General features: G+C 36.3%; 1 protein-coding gene across 4 annotated transcripts in view; it reads right to left on the reverse strand.

Moving 5' to 3' along the window:
* ZNF438 (zinc finger protein 438) overlaps positions 1-24,395 on the reverse strand; it is a 48,216-nt gene that overhangs the window by 16,763 nt on the left and 7,058 nt on the right. For all 4 annotated transcript variants that reach the window (XM_018075317.2, XM_018075320.2, XM_018075316.2 and 1 more), the window contains one exon: positions 3,367-3,423. In XM_018075317.2, coding sequence (XP_017930806.1) covers positions 3,367-3,394 — 28 coding nt within the window. In that variant the 5' untranslated portion in view covers positions 3,395-3,423. The remainder of the gene's footprint in view (positions 1-3,366; positions 3,424-24,395) is intronic.

Genomic DNA, 24,395 nt, shown 5'->3' on the forward strand with positions numbered 1-24,395 from the left:
AGCCTCCGGCCACCGCCGCGCCCGGCGAGTCCCGCTGCCGCCGGGAAGCCACTCCGGGCACCTCCTGCTCCCCAAGCGCCAGCTCAGTTTGGATCTGCACCTCGCGTCGACTACCCTACGGTACTTTCCAAACAACAGACAGGCTAAACTACTTCTCTAATGGTTTTGTAACGCTAAATATGGCTCGTCCTGAAAAATTCACGAAGTCACGGAATCTTGTACAGCACCGCACACAACCTCCGAACAGCTCTGTGATGAGTTCGGTTAGTATTTCAAAGCATTCTACCTCTGCAAACTTTTCAGTCAATTCAATGTTTTCTGTAACTTGAGAACATCCTGAAGCTCATCCAAGTTGAGCTTGCCTGTTTAAAAGTAATTACTCCTATTAGACTATTCAGTATCTTCTATAACTGCAGTACAGTTATTGTGCAGGAGATTAAAAAAAAATCCTTTAGTGATTCTGTGTTAATCTAGTTGATGTCCTAAATGGTATGTCCATGTTACTAGAAGCACCAGTATTTATAATAGATGTTCTTCTTTTGGCAGACATATGAAAGCAAAGCACTGTTACCAATATATTTTCCCATCCCAAGGAATACCCCGGAATCTTTGTGAAACTTTCTCGCTTTCATCACTGCTCAGCTCATCACACAAACCATCTGCATAAATAAAGATGTAAGCATCTGCTGTATGGCAAACGGTCTCAGGGGCAGATGTTTTTATCCTTGCATTCATGTCACTGGCTTGGATACATTATTTGAACAGATGTACACAATCTGAAAGTGTCGTGTCCCACAGTGAAATGTCTCCAACTGCTTTCTATCAAAGTACATAAATGCTATTTGCACCTGCATTTATGTTAATGATATAAAGGCAGCAGGGGTTCCAGCAACTTGAGAGCTGATGCTAAGAAACACATTTACATGGCTAATTGAAGTTTGAGATCTCCCAGCACCAAATGACCATACTAACATGGATACAAAATGACTGAACTATACATTAACTTTAAAAAAAAGCCTATGGATTTAAAAAAAAATTAAAATAAACATACTCAAGGAGAAAAACTATTACTTCAGCTGGTGATATCCTCCTCTAATGTATACTCAAAAAAGACAAAAAGTATTAAATAAATTCCTAGGTAAATCAGGATAGCCTTATATTTTGCAAAATATTTGTATAAGATACACAATTATTTCATGTCAGAGTCATTTTAAAAAACATTTCATAAATCTGACAAGGCCAAAGGTTTTTCAGTTCACTGAGGCACACTGGTATTTTATGTCATTATTGAGCATTGTAAAAAAAACCCATCACTTGTTCTGGTAAATATTTAACATGAGTGTGAATGACAGAATATGATGCTTCAATGATAATTTCATAATTCCTAGGAAAAAATAAAATCTGAGAAGTTAGATATTTATCATTATTCAGAAAAGTGCATCTATTTGAACATGGAGTTATGACTGTTTGTTATATAAGAGATAATCACCTTTCTTATAAAATATTTTAAATTGAGAAAAATACAGATGTCCTGAAGGAGTACAGATCCAATTACAGAACTCCTGCTCTTACATGACAAATCGCAGCAGTGAAGGGTTTATGCTGTCACTCAAAGAACTTGCACTAATCATTACTTCCATACTTAAATGAAAAATAACAAGCACTTTTGAAGTATGGAAACACTGACAAAAATGCTATAATGCATGTAACTGATGGATAGGTTCTACTGTGAATATCATTTATTTTCAAACCTTTTATTTGTAAGGAACGCACCAATGACATGTACATAAACCATTATAAATTGCTAATAGCCTCCATATTTTCAAAGTGCCAAATTTAAGAAACAAGTGGTGTTTGATGCAAAGACAAAAAAGTATGAAAGTAAAAGAGTAAAAAAAATATAGATACTAATATATTTGTAGAATATCATCGTTTCACAATGATATAGTTCTGGGTCATGATCTAGTTATGACTTCTAAAATGAACGCTCACTTCCAAAGTCTACCATTCACTCCTGGTGCAAGTTGATAACACTGGATAATACTGACTGGAATGGATTTTGGTTTAGGGGAAAAAAAAAAAAGCCTTCGAAAAAAACCTCAAAGCAAATGATTAATCAGTTTCAAGTTTGCAAACAGCTTCACAGTCTATATTCTCCTCCTATTATTCAGAAATGGCTTTAACATAAGACTGTAACCAGGGTCAAATTCCTGTTACTTAAAGGAAAAATTAAATTAAGGCTTTTAAGTGTTCAAATGAAGTACTTCAGTCACAAGCATACAGATGTAGAGCACACTGAGGGGTGGACAGCTTTACCCAACAGTAAGTACTATCTCCCTTGAAAGAATAGTCCCATTAGACACAGAACTCATCAACTAACATCAATTTGCATGACATGCTTCAGGAACCACTTCCTCGGAATTATTACAGCATCGTAAAAATACTCAGTCTTCACAAAACAGGAAAAGTATAAACTTACATGACACTAAAAGCTCGAGGCTTCAAGTTAAGTAATATATAGTGCTTTTCTTAATTAACATAAGTACTAACAATGGAAACTTAACTGACAACCAGCAATGGTTCTGAAAGATCCATTAGAGCAGATGTTGTATCCATCAAACATTCACTCACATTTAAGAAGCATCATTAAAAATGACACTCATGTTAAAAATCATATTTAAATGTCAGCATTGTGACAGATCAAAAGGGAAAGGAAGCTGAAGTTACAGCTACACATTTAGAGGCTTGGGAATACACAGTTCAGCACTAAGATCCTTACTAATAATGGAAGGAAAAAAATCAAGACACTAACCCTACTGAAAACTATATAAAACAAAAGTCGACTTTTGAAGAGACAAAACATGGAACAAAGAGTTAAACACAAAAAATGTTAGTAAGGATAGGAGTGCTGGAGAAAAGGCATTCAAAATAAAAAAAAAAGGTCTAAGTTAATGTTTATTTTCTTGTTTCTCCTAGTCTTGTAGCACAATTTGGAGATAGATTTGACCCCATATTATATGGGGATCAAATATAGCAATGATTTTCTCAAATATATGAGAATTTAAAAAAATGTAATAAAACTTGAACACAATTCTGCTGAATCAAACAAGAAGCAGATTTATGCTTTTCAAGTTTCACCTACAGGTGGTAACAGTAATTAGCAATGCCCTAAAGAAGAAAACAATTCTAGATATTGCAATTGTTTAAAGTGATAAACGCTGCAGTATAACAGCTTTTTTTTTTAAAACCATACTACAGTAGAATAATAGACAAGAGTCATACAGCAATTACTAAGGATGAAATTTCTTCCACATTTTGAATCACAAGCATCTAATTTCCAAAAGAAGTATAGAAAGCATACTATACCTGCAGAAATTGTTAACGGATTCTGCATTATATCCTTTAATGGTTACGGCAATGTTCCTGGAAAGAAATACAGATACTCAGAGGCTCTCATAATTTTTCAGAAACTAACCAAAAAATTAATAGGACAATGGCAACAGTTTCCAGACTTGCATTTCAGAATGGATATCAGTATGTCCATACCTCATGCAAAATCACCGCCACAGTTTTAAACCAAGCATTTTTTGGGCTCTTATATGCACTCTCCATACTTCAATACTGTGCACTACTAACTTAGGCTTCTTGTAATTAAAACCCCCTGTTAAAGCCAGGAAAGAGGGAATGTAATGAATTCCAATGGGACAATGCATTCTTAAGAATCACAGACAATGTATGGTCATTTCCCTTTAAACACCTGTTGGACCTGTTGGAGAGGCTCCCAGAGGAGAACCACTAAGTTGATCACAGGGCCGGAACACCTCTCCTATGAAGACAGGCTGAGAGAGCTGGGGATCTGAAGAAAAGAAGGCTCCAGAGAGACCTTAAAGCACCTTCCAGTACCTAAAGGCAGCCTGCAGGAAAGCTGGAGAGGGACTTTTTACAAGGGCACATACAGATAGGACAAGGGGTAACGGCTTTAAAGTGAAAGACGGTAGGTTTAGATTAGATATTAGGAAGAAATTTTTTACTATAAGGGTGGTGAGGCACTGGAACAGGTTTCCCAGGGAAGCTGTGAATGCCTCTGGAAGCATTTAAGGCCAAGCTGGACACAGCTTTGAGCAGCCTGGTCTAGTGGAAGGTGTCTCTGACCATGGCAGGAGGTTTGGAACTAGATGGCCCTTAAGGTCCCTTCCAACCCAAACCATCCTGTGATTCTATGTGACTGCATGGATCCCACAGAACTGACTGATCAGCAGAATCTTCTGTGGATACTACAGTGAAGATATTAATTTGTTCTTGTGAACCAAATATTACACTGCCATCCTGTATGAATCTGATGTTGGTACTTAGAACAAGATCTGATGCACTACATTTGACAAAATGGCATTACATCACATGGTTACCCATGGCTAACTTAAGAATTAGCTATTTCTCTCCAGTGCAGTCAAGTGCGTTCTTCAAGCTTTGGTGAAGTGTGATTCAACAGTCAGGTAAGAAAGACATAGTAGAATATAGTGACAATATAGAACTGTGTTATTATCCACTTAGATTTTCTTTTACATAAAACGGCCTAGCTTTTGGAATGGCTGCATAATAGCTTGGGGTTCAAATGACCACCACTAACATGTAAGAAGTCACAAAGGGTATAAAGCTCTTGTTCTCCTGATGCAGTTGGAGGCTTTGGGAAGGTAAAAGATATGTCTATTGACTAACATAACAACTTCTTGGGGGTTTACCCAGATGCAGGCTTTCATACCAGTGCACATCTACAACATTCCCACAAACAAATCCAGCCAAACAGATGCAGAGATTGCTTACTTTCCCAGTCAATTTAATAGCCAAGAGAATCTTATGTAAAGAATATGCCAAACATGCACCCAAGACCCACACAAAATACCAAAAATTGGTCTTGATTAAATACAGAAACAGTTAGGACAAATGCTGATGCACTTCCCAAACAAAATAAGTCCTGAATATATTTCTGTACCATCATGCAATTGACTCTCGAACAGCCATGGTGAGGTTCTGGGAAGGAGATGGTTCTGTAGGTAGCAGTGAAGTAAAAAAGAGGCAAAGCCAATTCCATCTTCAGGAGTTCAACACCAAAGAATAAAAGAACATTAAGTGTGGCTGCTGTGAGGAGACCTCTCAGTGAAGCTCTTTGGTACCTGCACCTACTCTGCTGAGCCATATGTAATAAGCAGCTCTGGTACATCAACCAGCACCTCCTGGCAGAGGTTTGCTGATGAGTACCAGCAGGTCCCAGGCTCCCCCAAAGAGCCTCTGTCCGTGGTACTTAACCCTGAGCTGTCAGACCCAGCACACAAACACATCAGCTCATCCAAATGTAGCTTAACACCATGGGAACATATAGACAACTCCCTTAACATACAAGAATGGAACAGATCACTTTGATGTAATTTTGGAATGGCAAAACACTTCTAGAAACTAGTGTTGGGTTACAACTTCTGTGTCACCTACACTGTAACACATCCTTTTTTAAGACTGTATTGATCAATAACATCTCTTAAGAGAATCAAAGTCAGTCAAAGTTTTCCTTCTGCTTTAGTATTTCCAGCACTTCAAAATGTACTGAAGTGGTTAAAGAAACACATATTCTTGTAAAAACAATGTAAGAAATGATGTTCAACTGAAGATTCTCAAAATTATTATTCTGAAGTCACACTTTTTAGGTTTTCATGGTCCTTCCCTGTGTATGGCAGGATTATATTATGTAAGAGGGCCCCACCTGTTTTACAGTCTTACACTCAGAACAAATTTTAGGTCACCAACTAATAATTCAGGATATCCAACTGCTTTTACTGAATACTGAGGAGGCAAACGTTCTTACAGTTTTCCCTGGTTATATTTGAGTCCAATACTGGCTCTTTCCAAATACTGGAGATGACATTGATTATTTCTATCTTATATTCTCATAAATTCTTCTCCACCTGAGAGACTATCCCAATGACAAAACTCTTAAAATTCTATATAATCTTAAAATTTGTTTTAATTTCTTTGTAACCCTAGCATAGGACAGTAAGTAAAACCATTCAAGCCACAGTACTCCAGAAGGAGTACTAGAAATCTGCTGCTGACTACTCAGAAATGAAAAGAAATCTATTACAAGAATTTCAAGTGAAGTGGAGTTGAACAGAATTAGAAAGTAAAATCTATCTTAATGACATAAAATAAGCTCCATCATGCCTATACTATTCCTTATGTTACCACAGAATGAAAGGATAAACTAATTTTCAATCAGAAGAGGCAAAAATAGCAAATAAACTGGAAAAAAATCCTACACTGTAACTTGGTCTCTAACAACCAAAGAAAGCAGAGCATATACATGCAATAATTTAAAAGCAATTTTCACAGGACGATACTCACAGGTCTTTTATATGAAACAGGTGTCCTGATAGACACACTGAATCTGAATATCAGTTGAACCCAATTAACCTAATTTGATGCTTGTCCATACTAAGACATTTATCTTAGGTGTTACACAAAATCCTTTAGGATATTACACAGAAAGCGATAAATAGGCTGTAAAGGTTATGACATTAATTTTACTGTCATTCTCATGCTTTAAGCAGACATCAAAACTAAAAACCTCGTCCTCTGGGGAAGAACTATCTGAAAGTAATTATAGGACTTATTATCATAACAGTATTAAACTAAACCACTATGACCCTAACCGAATTTATTTTTGGTACCTTTTGTTAAAAGAACAAAGCTTCTCAATGACGACTGCGCCTTCTAACGCAGTGAACATTAGTTCAGGTACCGGAAGAAAGCATTAAATCAAATCTTATAATTTCATACTAAGCTTAATTATGAATTTTAATTTAAAACTAAGCATGCAAAGAACTGTTAGTCAAATATTATGTAATTTAATTTCTGAAGGAAAACACTCAGCTAAAAGGAAAAATTAAATACTTAGAACAGTTAAGAAAAGATATTCTCCTGACAGAAGCCTGTGAAATGCCCATTTGTGTTTCAAAAGCAAATTTATTCACTTCATTTTTCACACCTGTTCTTTCACATACTGTGCCACCTTGTAAATGAGTGCCATGCAAATATTATTTCCCTTAATTTAGAAACTTTTCAACTGAAACCAGGTTTCCCTAGAAGCATGAAAGTATTGAATCAACATAGCTTCCAGGAAAGTTAGCAAAATCCATTGGTATATAAAGGCCAAGTTAGACTTGAAATAAAAGATTAACACACTGAAGCTACGTGAAAATACTGAGGAAGATAAAAATGACAGACACAAAGACTGACTAGTGTAACACACAAAAGCATTTGTTCAAGCAAGTATATTTGCCAAAAGCCTGCAGTGCTTGGCTACTTTATAAAATCAAGCACAAGGCATTAAGCCAATTTGTTTAAAAAATGAAAACCCCTCCAAAATCCCAAGCCCAAATAACCAAGCAATAGCTTATCTGCACTTCCAAAAACCTGCAAAAACATTCTGCATTTCAGTATCCGCATCTTCAGTCTCAAATGTCTGATTTATTCAAACTTTTCTATTTTACATTGTATTTTTACACCAGGATTTCATCCTGTATCAGTAGATCCTTTCTTCCTGTCCTACACCCAAAGAGATATGGATGTAGTCACAAAGAACAGTTTTCTTACAAGTGAAATAATAGAGTGCTTATGATTCCATACTTAGATAATTAACCAGGGGGAAACGTGTGTCCACGGCAGAATTCTTTTGGCTGAGCCCATTAGATGACTTCAGCAGAACCACAAAAAGAAACAGAACAGCACAAACCCAGCAGACCCTAAAACTCAGGCTATTTTTAAACTTTTGGTCATCCTGTGAGATGGACCAGTCCGAGTGCATTTCCTGAAGTTCAAGCCTTGCATGCACTGAATGCCACAGTGGCAATCCTGGACAAAAATGCTTCCCTTCATACTCTGTTGGGTGAAGTGGGGAAGGGTTGGCTGGCATGCCTACCCCATGCCCATCTGTCAGAGTGGAACTGTGCCTACACGACAGGTTCTATGCTACTTTCGGTAACGTGTTGCTGAGAATAAAAGCTTATTTATGAAACAACATAGGGCAACTTCAACGTTCAGCTTAAAATAGAAAGCAAAGGAAAAATGATTGCTTTCCTTGAGATTAGTCTTTCAAAATCAACTTCTAAGGTTTTTCAATTGTATGAATAAAAACTAGCACATACACCGCAAGAAATAAGGCTTTTCCACACATTTTCTACTATTGCATCCAGCCCAGTATACAGTCTCAGTAATTCCTATTTTACAACTATATCTCCAAGAGAGCAAATTCAAGGACCTGTGAAGAAATGTATAGGAGTGAAATTTCTCAAAAGGATGCTGGGAGAAGAGAAGGCTAAAGAAGGAGCAATATTGATTCTTCATTCTATGAAATGTATGTGTATTAAACAAATTGCAGTTGAACAGTTTTTACAACTATAAATAACTCCAACTATTTTCCACTTAAGAAAACAACTTCTTTCTGAAAAACTAAAAAAGAGCAAGGAACAGCACAACCACTATTATGCCTAATATAAGACAATGCAGTGAATGCCAAAAAATACCATATTTTTTCCAAATTTCCAATTTAAAAGGAAATATTATCATTTTATGTTTTCCTTAGTAAATATCTTCTCAGTAGTGGTGCTTTAAATGTCACAAACTGGAGACCTGCATAAGTTCCACATCTGTATTAGACACCTTTGCCATTACTCTGCATTAAAAGGTCAAAGCTTCTGATTTAAAATATAGTCTTGTATATTACTGTTGTGAAAGTAACTGTGAAATGATGAATCAATATAAATTGCTACATTTTGTTCTTGATTCTGAGGGCAGCTAGAAACAATAGTTCTGGAAAACACAAACTAATTTCATTTTTATTACATACTACATGAAATCTATGCTGTCCATAGTTCTTACAATTTCAAATTAACGTAGTGTTTTTTAAAAAAAAACCTAGAAACAAAAACGTCCTGCATTCTTATTTGGTAATGACTAATCTAGAATTTACTTTAAAATTCAAACTGTGCAATTCCTTCTACTCCTGTTCCTTCCCCTGCCATGCTGTCCTGGTCCTTAATCAAGCATTAATTTATTGCTTGGGTCCAAATTGGTTTGAAGCTCTGCCGGGATTCTCAACAATGCAGTTTCACAAGACACAATCTATGTACCTTACACTTCTGTAAGGAATATGTTATGTCATTTTAGTGGAATTGCAGTACACCATTATGGTTTTCAGTTTGCAATGCCTGATTAAATTGGGAGACTTTTTGACTTTTGTTCAAAAATTAATTACTGCTTTAGTCTAATAAGAACAGACTACATAATCTATCTTCCACTATGTATCTGCTGCAGTACATTAGCTTTCTTTCAGAAGACAAACAGATATCATTCAGATAAACAATATCACAAATACTAAACAGCAATTTCAGTGGAGTTAAAATAAAACTTCACAGAAGTAGACAAACATCTACAATTGTGTACACAGCTACTCACACAATCACTCAGGTTGGCAGGGACCGCCCAAGGTCATCCTGTCCAACTTCCCTGCTCAAAACAGGGTCAACGCTGGGCTTACAGCTTTGTCCAGATGGGTCTTGAAAACCTTAACAATTGCCTTTCAGAAATCAAATTATATTTGATTATATTTTCAGGATAGCCTGAAAATCACAGAAAAACTAGGTCTACATATATAGGACAGATTGCTCCAATCCCTGTTGCAACGCTCCTACAGATTAGCTAATCCTTCAGATTAGCTAAAGCCCCCATGTTTCATGTTATGCTGCAGGATTAAAGAGGATTTCAAAGACTTGCAGAGAACAAAGACATTTTGTAATAAATTGCCATATATACCTTTTATTTACCTGTTTTTACGCTACAGAAAAACAGGTTATTTCAAAGAGTAGGATGAGGTTAATGTACAAAGGCACCAACCAAATAATTAAAGATGACTAAAGGAAAGACTAAAAAAAAACAAAACACATTACTTGTATATTACTTGGGCTTTTTCATCTTCCTCAACTTTGACATCTGAGGAATAAACTATTACATGTAGTGTAACAACAACTTCCAGTGAAAATCTTAGGATTCTGTTAATTAGTAATTTAGACTACAGAAATAACCAGTCAGGACTGCAATGCTGAAAGTAGAGCAAGTTTTGTTTTCTTAATTTGGTAGTCCTAACACATTTTGGAGATACGTGATACCTCAGAACTTAATCACACATACTCAAAATGTATTTGAATGTGTCAGATAACACAGCCATTAATAATTTAATGATTAAGACACCCGTACAATTTGACTGATTTAAGTTTGAAACATGGCACTGAATTCTTTACAGAATCACAGCTGGCCCTTAAATTCTGGAAAGACTAAACAACAAACAATCAATCGCTTCTTCTATTTTGACTAAAATATTTCAGGTTATTCAACCCTAACCTGAATCCCTCTGATAAAACTTCCTGTGCCATTCAGGAAGGATTTTGTACAGGGTTTCATCATTTTCATATAGTCTGGGTGTGTTGTTAATGTTCTACTTAGAAGAAAGGTAATCAACAGCTGACAAAAAGCAAAAAACCACTCCAAGCTTTGCAAGGTAAATTGCTTTTGCAATTCTGACTAAAATAATGGAATTATTTATGATTTTATACCTTCAAACTTGAGCATAGTGCCAAATTTTGCCATGGTACCAAATAAGTAAAGTGAGCATCATCTACAGCTGTTTCTATAAGAATTTTCATTACAGAGTTTTTTAAAAGGTCATCAAGAAAGCTACACTGTGACATTTATAAAGTTTGTGCAAATATCCTCCATAATTTATAAAATGCAGTGTATATTTTGTGACTTCGATGTATCTTATTCAATGTACTTTTCTCTATAGGCCTCCAGATCCAAGAAAACAAGCATTCAAGAACTGAAAAATAAAAATTTTAAAAAAATAAAACAATCTTACTATCACTATGACTATGCCCGATGAAGCAATACATGAGCTAGGCCAACATGGTATGTATTTCCAAGATGTTAAAATCCAAATTGCCTATGAAGTAACAACTTTCTCTTAAAAGTTCCCCTCAAAAGGACTCATCTGTAACACACACACAAGCTTCAAAGACAGAAGTTAAAGAAACAAAGAACAGAAGAATGGTATTGGTGCCAAAAAACTCCAAACACTGCCACATGCCTAAGTATTCAAAGCATACTAAATTCTAAGGCCTAACTTCTCTCTACCAAAAAAGGTCTTAATGTGAATTATACACTGAAATATTTAGTTACTTATATTGAAGGAAAAAGTCTATTTTCTGCATTTGAACTCAAAATAACCTCTAAATGAAGAAGTAGAATTCATTTGAGCATGTGAAACCGTTGTGAGGCACAGCTGGTCCTCGCAGAGATCCCTGTAGTAAAAAATATACCAGGCAACTAATCAGATGTTGTACTAAGAACTGCTCTGACTGGTTTGGTGCTGCATGGATTCTGCCTGGAAACTTTGCCTTTAATGCTGCTAGCCCAGACTGTTTCACAGCTAAGGACATCTTTTTTCTGGATAGTTTAGTGCCCAGTACACTTCAAGAACACATACGCTTTTAAAACCATAGAAGTAAATAGTTGGATTTTTTTTAATGATGTTGAACATTAAAAACATTGCCCAACTACAAATTATATCCTATGTTTCCCAAACATGATCCTACTCACTAGAAAGGAATATGTATTTAACAGGTCATACCTAAAAAAAACCATAAAAATCTAATGACTGGCATAAGCAACTTCAATGTTATATTGAAGTCAATCTTATATTGACTTCCACCTTTACTGTCTCCTAAGCGTATAATAAACTATTCTGCACTGGAAGAATCATCAAACAGTAAGTTTACAAATTAGAACATAATCTCACTGAAGCACCCTCATAAAACTCAGAGTTCCAAATTTAGCACAAAAATTAAAAGGTCACATTTTATATAAGTTCTCTCATAGAAGTTGCCTTAGGTGTTAAAGAATACTGCATAAATTTTATACTTGTAGATAGAAAGAATTCCCGACACACAACTGACACAGTCAAAATTATCTTGCACAACTAAGGGCAGTTCAACTCCCTCAGCTGAAGAAGTGAACTACAGCTGTAGAGCCCTTGTGAGAGCTGCAGCAAGAGAAGTGACAGCCCAGTTGTGTGCTGAGCACACCCAGCAGAGGCAGCATCTGCCCTCCCTGCTGCTGCTGTGTCCAGTCTGTGTCCAGACTATTTCATACAGACCCTGGTAAAGAAGTTCAGCTGTTGGTCAGCATTCTTTCCTCGGTCATATCCCTCTCATTTTCTGGGAAAGGACTGTCACCACTTCAATGGATTCTCCTGCATGGAATGCCCCAATTCCCCGGTTGGGAGCTCCCGGACGTCTGACCCAACAGACAAAGCAACTGGTCGGTGGAAGTGACCAATATATTGCTTATTTTAAGAACAATCAGCACATAACAGAGTATATTTTCTAGTCAGTCTGATATAAACACATTTTTTAATACTAATAGTAAAATTTAGTAGGCAAAAGTATTCCATAGGCTTATCTAGTTTTGGTGACGATGGATTACCATCAAGAAGCACACAAAATATCAGCAGTTGTTCAAACTGGTACACCATTCACCATGCAATATACAGGACATTTACAAGACAAGGTGTATGTTCATATTCTATGATTTACTTAAATGATTCCTTTTTTCAGGGATTTATCACTGTCTTTCAGCACAATGTTACTGATGAAACACGTACTTATTACAAAAACCTTCACACAGTTAAACATACAAAAAAGGAATAAATCAAAATCTAATCTGTCCTAGTCCATTGCCTTCACTCACTTAGCTGATGTTGTTCTCATTGTGCAAATAGTCCTTGCCAGTATAATTTTCATTTTTGTATCCATCACCCTGTTTGTTGTTTGAAAAATGTTAAAGGCACAGAGCTTCAAAGACTATCAGACATATTTAATGAAGTGTCCTCAAAACATGTTCACAGAGAAAAAATGTGAAATAAACATGTCAAAATTATTCCTGGACACTGTCCAGCAACCAGCTGTGGCGTGCAGACTATGCTAACCCTGGGAACATTCTTCTTTCTCTATGGGCCTCCAGCTTTGTCTTCTGTTCCTACAGATATTTGTATTCCTAATGCATTCAGTTAAATCTCAAACTAAGCAAGACCAAACTGAATTAGTACTTCAAGAGAAAAACAATTAAGCATGACCAAGCTTTTAGAGCAACTAAGTTTTTTAGGTTTGACACACCTTTTCATTAATTGCCCATAAAAACCATGCTGTGGGACACCTACACTGCTTGAGTCACGTCAAGCCTTCAAATCCTAACGTTAAAGTGCTGCTCACTTAGGGTAGTGAAATAACCAGACATCTATTTTTTTAATAGGGGCACTAATTCCTACACTAGGGCCAAATCCAAACTTTGCTAGTCGTGTTCAGTGCCTCTAGATTTCAGTAGAATTTTAATTATTTAAGACACTGCTCAAGCATGCACAGAGAGAAATAAGAAAGGCAAAGGTCACCCGGAGTTGTAAATAACAAGGGATGGGAAAGGTGACAAGAGTTCTGCAAGTACACTGGCAACAAAAGAAAGGCTAAGGAAAAAGTGGGCCAAATGCTTAGCAAAGAAGGGGAAAGAAGCCATGGAAAAGGTTGAGGTACTAAAATAGAATCATAAAATATAATATTACCAACAGTAGATAAAGATGCAGTTATACAAATCCATAGGATCAGAAGGATGTATCCCTGACGGCTCAGAGAGCTGGTCAGTGTCACTACAAGGATGCACTCCATAATCTTTTGAAGTCATGGCATCAAGGGAGATTACCAAAGACTGGAAACTGGCACATAGCACACCCATCCTCAAGAAAGGCAAGAAAGAGAATTTGCGAAACTACAGGCCAGTCAGTCCAATCTCGGTTCACAGAAAGGAGTAACCCCTTGCAGCTGTACAAGGTAGGGTCTGGCTTGCCCATCCTGATCAGCATTAATTATGCAATTCTTTAAATCTTCACTGGCAGCCTAATACTACTGGACTTTTCAAGGTGCACATATTATACTTTCTAAATTTGGGCACATTAGTTCCCCTTCTCCTCCAGCCTTCCAGAATTTCTCCACTGTTCCACGATTTGTTAAAACTCAAAATGAATAATTCATATGGCTTCTAAGCTTTTTTTCTTTTTTAGTATCTGTAGGTGTCAGTGCAGCAGATTTAAAAACATTTAACATTAATAGTTGCTGGTACAGTGATAATACATTTTTCCCATCACTAATGATGGAGGTGGTGAGATGTAAAAGCATCATCCAGCCTCTTTCTGAATACAGAACATAATATTTATTGAATATTTATGCCTTTTTCTGCACAGCAGAAATTTATCATCCTTGCCTGTTATTGGACTTCTATCATTACTGAGCTTTTGTATCCTTCAAGAACACCCTCTATATTTAAAGAGCTCCATTGTACTCTACTGCCCACAGATTTTTATTAATAACTTTACCTCCTTAACCACCTGTCTCCAAGCCATATAGTGCTTGCCATCATCAGCTCCTCATTCTTTAAAACTGTATTGCTAACTTCACTCCCCTTCTTACCTTGTTTTAACCAAACAAATCATGTTTCCTAAGAGAAGAATTGCTCTGGGAGTAACTAAATGAGCAAGCAGTTATCAAGTTAGTCACATTCTTATGCTCTTTGCTTTTTAAGTTTGCTCTTCTTTTAAAGATTAAAGTAGAAGATACATGCATGCAGAATTCGTTCTTGGCTCTCAACACAAGTTAGCTCGCAGTTCCTAACACATCTGCATTATTTATTCTACGTGCATCAGAAAGAAAAACCTGTACAGAACTCAGCAGAATAATGTGGCTTTTATTTGATAGAAAACTGTCATGTATGTAAGTAGGTATGTATACGTATACATACGTATATATATATACACATATGTGTGTGTGTATATATTTGTGTGGATATATATATGAAGAAGTATTTTAGAAGCTTCAGAAATTGATCAGTGGCCAATTGATTTATCAGCACAAGCTTCCAATACCTGCAACAGGCTGAATTCCCATAATTTTCCTTTATTGAATACAAAAGGAGCTTTAAGAAACTACTCACGTTTCTAGGATATGAATTACATTTACAAAAAGCCTCTAATATATTTTTTTCAGATAAAAAAACCTGGCACAGTAATACTCATCTTCTGAATGGTGAGAACTGTTCAAGGAGGCAGTACAGAATGTTTAATGTACAAGACCACAGAAAAGTCTATACAGTTTTGATGAGAAGCTAGTTTTCACAGAGGTCCTCTAGAAAACACTCATTAAACATGTTTTAACATATAAGTTATTTGAGTCTGCTATCATTTTCATTACACAGCTGTGATTTGGGTTTTTTAAATTTATCATTTTGCTTTATCTCAAAAACTAGTGCTAAATAGAACAAAGAATGCAGTACCCTGAAAGATTTAGATAAGACTTTTAATATGGAAAGAACATTACCAAATGCATTTCTGTAAAAATAAAAATCAATGCTTCCCTTGCAGCAAAGCAGAAAACCCTTCATATTATTTCTACCATATTCACTTTCTCTCTGTAAAGTCCATTCACCTTTCACTAACAGTGAAATAACATAAGATCTGTGCTGTAAACTTTGCCGTTTTGAGATGTGTGCTGGGTGCGTGCCAACAACCTGCATCATCTTTTGTATCAAACATTCAGTCATCCAGCTCTACCACTTTTTTATAGAGCACTGGCACAGAGGAGTGGAGAGAAAAAATAATAGTTATAACTGCCAAAGACATTCTGCACTTTCCTTCTAAGGTATTTCTGATCTGTGTGAATTCACTTGCTGCATGCAGGCCTCATGACCTATAGCATGTAAATGTCAATGACCATGATACAAGTGGGAACTGAATTAACCTTAAAAAAGAAACATGAAATGGTGATGACAGAGAGTTCCCTTCCAACCCACAGTCCTTTGATTAATCTGAAAAAAAAAAAAAAAAGCTTTTCCATTGATGCCAGTTATCTTTAAAGATAAATAGGTAACTCATTTTTTCAATATTTCTGGTTACATACATATACAATTTGAAAGTATTTGCAAAGCTGCCCACTGCAATAGCTGCAACACCTATAGCATTTAAAGGTCATGAAAATCCACAGACTGGAAACCAAATTCATTTTATACAGATGGAAGAATTAAGCTTTAAGGTTTTGCAATGCAAAGTTTCAGACAGGATTTTTAAAAGAAACCTCCAATAAGTAACAAATTTAGGCAACATATATACACTTAACAGATCACATAGACAGCACAGAACTGCTTCAGGCATCAGATCAGATGATAAGAATAGAACTCTTTTTATACAGCAGAAACACAGGTATAATAAGGATACAGCGTATTCTGTTTCCTAACATGTTTCAAACTGTTAAATACCTTATAAGGTTCTCTGCTTTCATGACTGTTCACCTAAAACCATACAGTTAAAGAGCCCTAAAAATATAGACAGAACTTCCAAAAATTCTGGGGGATACTGCATCTCAAATGTTAAAAATGTCATGATACTTCATTTTCTCTTGGCACAGAAAAAAAATGCCAATGCCTCTATCACTACATTTAATATTTTCTTCATTTGCTGAATAGTAGTCTCTGAATGTGGTAAACTGGGCAGTGAAATTCAACATTAGCAAAGGCTATCGGTATCTTTTGTTCCTGTATTTATCTGTGGATCACAGAAAACGTTTTAACTAGCCAGTAAGAGCTGCAAACAAGCTATTCCCATCACTGAAGATGCATGCTTTCTTTAAATGATCAGAAGTAACAGACACCTCAGACCTTGCTTGCACCACTGTAAATACCAATAAACTGCAGAGAGCAGGGGTGTTCAGTTTTTCTCCCTTAAAAAAAAATCACCCTCTATTTTATTTAGTAAAAGTCCAGTGAATAAATACAAGCTGGATGCATGCTTAGTGAACTTCGAAAAGAGATACTTTCAAAAATATGTTAACCATCTAGAAACAAAAAAATAGAACTGTTAAGCATGAGGTGTACTTGGGAAAATTATCACCCCAGTACCCCAATCATCGTGTTTCTTATTCTACAACAAAACAATGCCACCTGAAATCCACTTACTAATACAAACACATACACCAGTTTCAGTTATTTCAGGAAAAAACAACAAAATTCTTTTTCTCAATGGGTATGATTCAGAACTCAAATGAGTTTGTGCACATCACCAGGTCCAAGACAACAGCTCACTAACTAACTTATTAAAGTGGTAGGGATTCTCACCTAATCTGAAATTACTGGTTCCAGTGCCAAGCCTTTAACACACAGTTACTTTTGTCAGTTGACTATTATCTAATTTTAAGCTACAGAAATCATGCCCATTTCAGTTTTTAAACAAAAGATGGTAGTTTTACCTAGAATACCTATTATTTATCCTTACAAGCATGGCTCAAACCAAGAAATTCTGAGTGGGCAGTGTAGTAGAAGAGGAATTTTTGTCTCAAGTAGCAACTATACAGTCTGAACTGTTCTATTTCTCTTTTCACCCTGGAGAAGACCAAAGGGAGACCTCACTGAAATCTAGAGCTTCCTCACAAGGGGAAGCGGAGGGAAGGCACTGATCTCTTCTATGTGGTCATCAGTGACAGGGCCTGAGGGAATGGCCTGAAGCTGTGCCAGGGGAGGTTTAGGTTGGATATCAGAAAAAGGTTCTTCACCCAGAGGGTGGTTGGGCACTGGAACAGGCTCCCCGGAGAAGGGGTCACAGCACCAAGCCTGACAGAGCTCAAGAAGTGTTTGGACAATGCTCTCAGGCTCATGGTGTGATTCTTGGGGTTGCCCTGTGCAGGACCAGTATTTGGACTTCAATGATCCTTGTGTGTCCCTTCCAACTCAGGATATTCTGTGATTCTGTGACTCTTTTTGTGCATCAGTGGTAAACAACATAATTCTATCAGTGCTAATCAACATTTTAGCAGTACTTAAGACTCTGCTATATACAGTTCAAGTAACCCAAAAAAGCCATGGGTTCATGGAGATAAAAACTGTACTTAAAAATCTAGTCAAGAGGCACTCTGTGACCAAACAGCTAGTGAACACTGAAAGTGAGAAACCACTGCATTTAAGAACAAAGTGCCTGTAGTTCTACAAAATGTGCTATTACACAGGATGTGTGTTAAATTTGTTTATATATTACTTCTTATAGCCAGTTTTAAACTGAGGCACTTAATCTTTCCTTAGATAAGTGAAATGAACTAATTAGTATCAAACCTAGACATATTTGTGCATTTTGTCACAACAGTAATTTACATGTCTTCTCTAAAAGAGAACTTGTACAACTCTGAATATAAAAATACAGTTGACTACATTTTCTGAAAGCTTAAAAGCTCACCTAATTCAAATTATTCCTTATTTCTATAGCAGCTTGTTAAAAGTGAACAATTTCTTTCTCTGCACTAAGGTTAGGTCCAATTCTTCCCTGCTTCACAGCTACATGCATCGCCTTGCCTTTAGTATAACAGAGACATCTAAGTCCAAAAGAGTTCTAAGTTAAGCCATTGGAAGATCAACCCGCACACACACAAGATCAACAGAACCAGCTGACATCCTGTGACATGATTTCTACACAAAAAAACCCAGGTAATTTACAAAGACCCTGAAACCACAGATTTTTCACAAAAGAAAGTTCATTACCACTCAGGGTACCTCCCACTGCAAAGGTGAAATTTATAATGGAAAGTCTGGTCAGTTACATTCTAAGCACTTTATAAAGTAAATTCAAAACAGGTTACCTTTAATTACAATATAACATGTAATTCTTCTCTGTCTTCATTTGAGCAGAAGCAAAATTTAATCAGATAAAGAAAAAGGCAAGATGATCTATAAATCCTATTAGATGGAAAACAGGCTTCAATACAGTTTTCCTCTCAACTAAGTCTAAATTCATCAGTGTTTCATTAATAAAAAGTCAAAAGTAAGTGGTTTTAAAAAAAAGCTTTAACCAAAGCACCACCCTGCTGCAATTTGTTGCACAGGAAGCCTATCATGCTTGCAATACATTTAACACATACCCAAGTGGATGTGCTCAGGTAAACTCTTTTCATATGAAGTTTCCTACAAAATCTCAGATACGTGGAGATCACATGCAGGCCACAATAAAATGATTATTCAAATTATCAGCAGTATCTTCTTCTGTCCAGTTATACTCACTTGGTGCTTCACGTGTTTTTTTCACACGATACTTTATGCCAGGACTGGACTTTTGTGTGTTGAATAATATTCCAGTAAGAACACCTGGGTTCAAAACCAAAAATAGGCATATCTGACAGCCATGTTCCCAATTACATGATGGAGTATGCAATTAAGAACTGGGCAGCATACTGACTGCATTCCTATTATAACTAAGCCATCAAATTTGAGAATACTTCCTGAAAAGATTAAAAAGACATTTTCATTAAAATATATTCTTCCTATCCTTCACTAGCATAGCAGTACAGTTAACAACAGCCACACCAACTGCTCTAACTTCTATTTATATAGTAAAGCGCAGGCATCGGTACGCATGACAATTAAACTAAGAAAAGGGCTCAAACTGCTACAGTTTATTACCTACAATCTGTTTTCTTCCAGGTATAAGTGTATAAGCCTCCTGAGCTCAAACTTATGCATTCACAAGACAATCAGTTACTGGGAAGACTTTTTCTGAGTATCAGTGTTGCAAGTTCAGTAATACAGCTGAACAAAATAGAATTACTTGCAGCCTGAGAATTTCACAAAGCAGCCAATTAAATGCACAAGGTAATAAGACTAGGATTATGACCAAAACAATTATCTCTAAAAGGATAATGAGATCGCTCTTGAATGAAGCCCAAATCAAAATTTGGGCTGCTTCTTGAATTAACAGTATACAGAACCTCTCCAACTACTTCTTCTGACATAGGTAGTACCAAAAATACACCCACCAATGTCAACGTATCAGCACATTACAACTCCTCACACCCTAAAAAAACCCTGCCACCACAATCTTGCATCTTTCTTGGCACTGCGAGAAAACGGCATAAAGGTCATGGAAAACCAACTTCACTCGCATTCTTACAGGTGTCTCCTCCACATGAAAGCTGAAGAGCAGCTGAGTGGTGACACACAGGACCTTTCAGTGCCCTTGCAGAACAGAACACTTCAGTTCCCACACCTCTGAAGTCAACATTTTTCAGTAGTATACAGTCACTTCTATTTAAAAACAAAATAATACCTTGGGTTTACTGTTTATATCCCGAAACTGAAAATCAGAAGAAATACAGGATAATTGAACTACGTGGGAAAGACAGACTTGAGTAAGATCCTGTCTTCCTCTTTTTTTTTCTTAGATATTTAAAAGAAAAAAGAATCCTGAAGGCTCAGCTAAGTAGTTCCACATTCAAACAAGCTTAAAAAGATTTGCCAATTATATGGTCAAAAGTAAGAAGCTACAGTCAAAATCTGTCTTTTTTATATCTTAACCTATTTTCCAAATGTATTAAGAAAAAATAATCTTTCATGTGAACTCATAGTCATTCAACCAAGATTCAGCAAATTCTAAACCCACACACTTGATTTGTCATCTATTTTGGCTGCTAAATCTGACTCTAAAAGAGTGATGTGTTACCTTATTATTATTTTTTAAAAGATTTCTCTTGGGATTGCACAGCAAAGGAATGAGTATATAGCCTATCTTACACAGGAAGGAGAGATTTTTATCCTTAAAAACAGGAGGTTCGCCCACATGATCACCTGGGACAAACTTGGCCAGTGCAAGCAAGCTAGAAGGTTATAGGAGCCTGGGAATGTTTAACATCAAGAAAGTAATTACAGCCCAGCAAGATCAGAAGGAATTACACAGGAAATGTGAACAGTAACCCTTTCATGCCAAAAAAAATCATGAAAAAGTGAGCTCTCAGCTGCTAAACTATGAGGCTGTACAAACCAATTGCAAAACGCAGGAATGGAAAAAACACTATATATTACTAGGCTATAAATTCCCAACGATGTGATAAAGCTACACCTCCACAAAAAGAACAAAACCCCTGGTCTTTCTTCTTGCCATGTATGTGCAGTATAATTAAAGCCCAGAAGAAACATGAAAAAGTTGCAAACACCACACAAGAATGGTCAGTTGTCTCTTCCAGACTTTTTAAATTTATGCTGACCAAACAGTCTCCTCTCTAGAAGATGGCCAAACATCTTGCTCTTATTTAGTCATGGGAAACATCCTTCCAAAATATATAGTGCATTATTCAAGCAAGAATGCTAACTCTCTCAGTTACCTATTCCATGAAAACGAATCTCCCAAATTCTGAAATAAACCCCACAGCTCAGCAGAATGGGCTCAAGCTACCCTATGTATTTGTTGGTGAAGCAATTTCTGTTCTCTAGGGACATGGAGGAATTTGAGTAATCTGACTGGACTTCAATTTAATTCCAAAGCCTTCAAGTGTCATCTTGCAAAGTGAACAGTGATCATATACACATGCTCTTCACACAGAACTGGGAACCATTTTAGTAACACATGAGACTTTTTTTAAGCTCCTCACTAAGGAAAACTGCATTCCTTTATATCTACCAAGACATAATGCTGTACATAACCCCAGTAAGACAAGAGATGAGCAATAAAGAAATCAAGTACTAGTGTTTTTATTAATTTATTGATGAAAAATACCATGAATATATTCTCATTAAACAAAAATAAGCTCCTCTAAAAAGTTGGTGTATGTCTGATCTACCAAAAAATGAGATAGATAGAAAGATACTTTTACAATTAAAAATCAGTAAATTATCTTATTTAAGCACCATGCTTCTTTAGTTGTTCTTAAAATTACAAATCAGAACAGCATCATCACATATTGCATTGCCAAAACCAGCAGATCATACTAGCACTTTAGCTTCTTTTCTTTCACCTTGTCACTCAGGTGTTCCCCTCTACCTTCCTTTACTAGCAAAGTCTTCCTTTTCTCAAGTCTTCTGTTGGATTCTGTTTTGTTTCCTTTTCCTTGCCTTCACATCTAAGGTGGGTGAGCCTTTGCCATCATTAAAGCCACATGCACAACCAGCTCCTGCATGACTGAAGTCTACTCAGCTACCTGCTCACTGGAATCTCTAAATAAATAAAATTGACGGAGGAAAAAAGAAAAAACAGAATCAGGACATGAGAATTTCAAGCATGGGCACGCAAACAGGGCAGTTATGGTGTGGTAAAGAAGTAACAACCAAGAAGGCCAAAAAGGCATTGCTTTTATTATGGCCTGCACAAGTAACTAACTCCCATTCTTCAGGAGATAAAACTGAAACTAAGCAATTATAGTTTCTATTATTTTACTGAGATGGAGGCTGAAAAGAGACATGCACCATGACCTTGTTCTGGAGACAACGAGAAGGTTCCATTTTCTCCTGCACTAAACTTAATCCCACTTCTAAGGGTTGGTGACTTGCAAAAACAAACTGAACTAACTCTCCCAGTCAATACACGTTCTTCAGAGATTAAAGTCACTTCTCCTAAATTTGTCTGTCTCCACAGCAGATTAAAGATTCAGCAGTACAATATCCATACAAGATGTCAGCCAAAAAAACCCACAGTAGAAGATAAGCCACTAAATTTTTGATGGCTATAAATGCAATACAAATCCACTCACAGCATATAACAATGTTTGTTGATTGGTTAGAAAAATATTTCAATACTGCTGCAAGATATTCTGTCTTCAAAGGACTTGTACATGTAAAGCATAAATACTCCAGTGATACTGCTATGGCTTTTTCAGTTCAATGTGCTTAAAACCACAGCCTTTTTTCAGCAAGGTGAACTGACTCAAGTTTGTTAGAAGCCAAGAGATGGCTACAAGGACTATGCCCATGCAGATGAATTGGTGGTAACAGTAACCAGGAAGTGTTTCCTGTACCTCCCAAGTGTAGGTAACATGTCAGAAACTGAGCATTCCATTCAATACATGAATTAGTACCTGATTCATCTGCTGGACCCTGAAGCAGCACTGTGGCTCACAACAGTGTGCACAGCTAACATAGGATATTCTAGTCTTTTCATTTTTATAATGAAAAAGTAAATTCCAAAGATACTAGCTTTGAAAATTAGTAAGCTTCTAAGTACAGTTATTTGTATATGACCAGAATTCAACAGAAATTTAAAACTTCCTCTTTTGGAGACATCTATAGTCAGTCAACTTAGTATGTGTGTTAATGTTCCCACCCAGTGTCTTCCTCACTGCAAGGATATACATTAAACATTTTCTCCTTTCCAATACAGAGCAGCTTTCTAAAGATAATTGCCAAAGACTGAATTATCAGGTAACTTTCCTGAATCACAGGCAAGTATTGGAGAGAGAGGTCACTAAAGAAAACCTGAAACTCTTCTTTGTAAATATCCTCCAAGAAAGTAAGCACAGTTATTCTCTGTCAACCAGTACTAACCTATAAAAATAACTTAAGTTTATCTATTACCTTCTGATCATTAATAAACATTTTGGAAATAGTCTTTCTAGTGTTTCACATATGAAACGTTATAGAGACAATTCAAGTAAATCGTTTCCATTATTGAACAGCACACACTTTAAAACATAATTCCACTTAGACAAAAAAAGGCTTACACTGTCCAAGATTATTATATCTCCCATCACCGAAATCCCTAGGGTTAAATAACACCCAGGATACTTAGCCTGTCCTATTCCCTGACTAAACAGGACAGTTGCAATAGTGTGGAGGTACAGCCTACTACACACATTATACTTCTTTTTTTACTTTTTGTTTTCTAGGGTGAAGATGTTTTGCTAATTACTAGATACTACCATCAAGACATTGTTCTGTTTCCTTGGCTTGCATTTTTGGTGGTCCAATTAAAGCCCATTATTCCACAACTTTTGTAATAAATATTTTGTAGTTCTTCATCTTTTTGTTTTTTTCTGAAACTAATAGCTTCCTGGAACATGCAGAGACTTATGCAGAACAAACCAATTCTATAGTCAGGAGTTTCCATCAATGTAGTTAGCATTATTCTTAGTCTAAGGAGTGTTTCTGCTTCCCAAAAGCTGCTTGGTTAAATCTTTCAAAGGTATCTGTGTTTCTCTAAGTGTAGATAAATTTTAAAATTGAAAAAGAAAAATAAGAGTTTGCTCTACTTTAATCTTGAGCATGAAAAAGAGTTTTTTGTCTCAAAATTGAAAAGAAATTTTACTTTCCAACACCACAGTATACAAATTAATTTGACAGCCAGGTGAAAAATACCTACAAGAAATTAAGTATATGACAAAACATAAATGATGCTAATCAAACACATCAAACTCTCACAGTTCCAGCATCTCACCTTAAGCAGAAGAAGATGCTCTAAACTGGTC

The sequence above is a fragment of the Manacus vitellinus genome, unplaced genomic scaffold (genome assembly GCF_001715985.3).
Source record: "Manacus vitellinus isolate BGI_N305 unplaced genomic scaffold, ASM171598v3 scaffold_3_pilon, whole genome shotgun sequence".
In the NCBI taxonomy this organism is placed as follows: domain Eukaryota; kingdom Metazoa; phylum Chordata; class Aves; order Passeriformes; family Pipridae; genus Manacus; species Manacus vitellinus.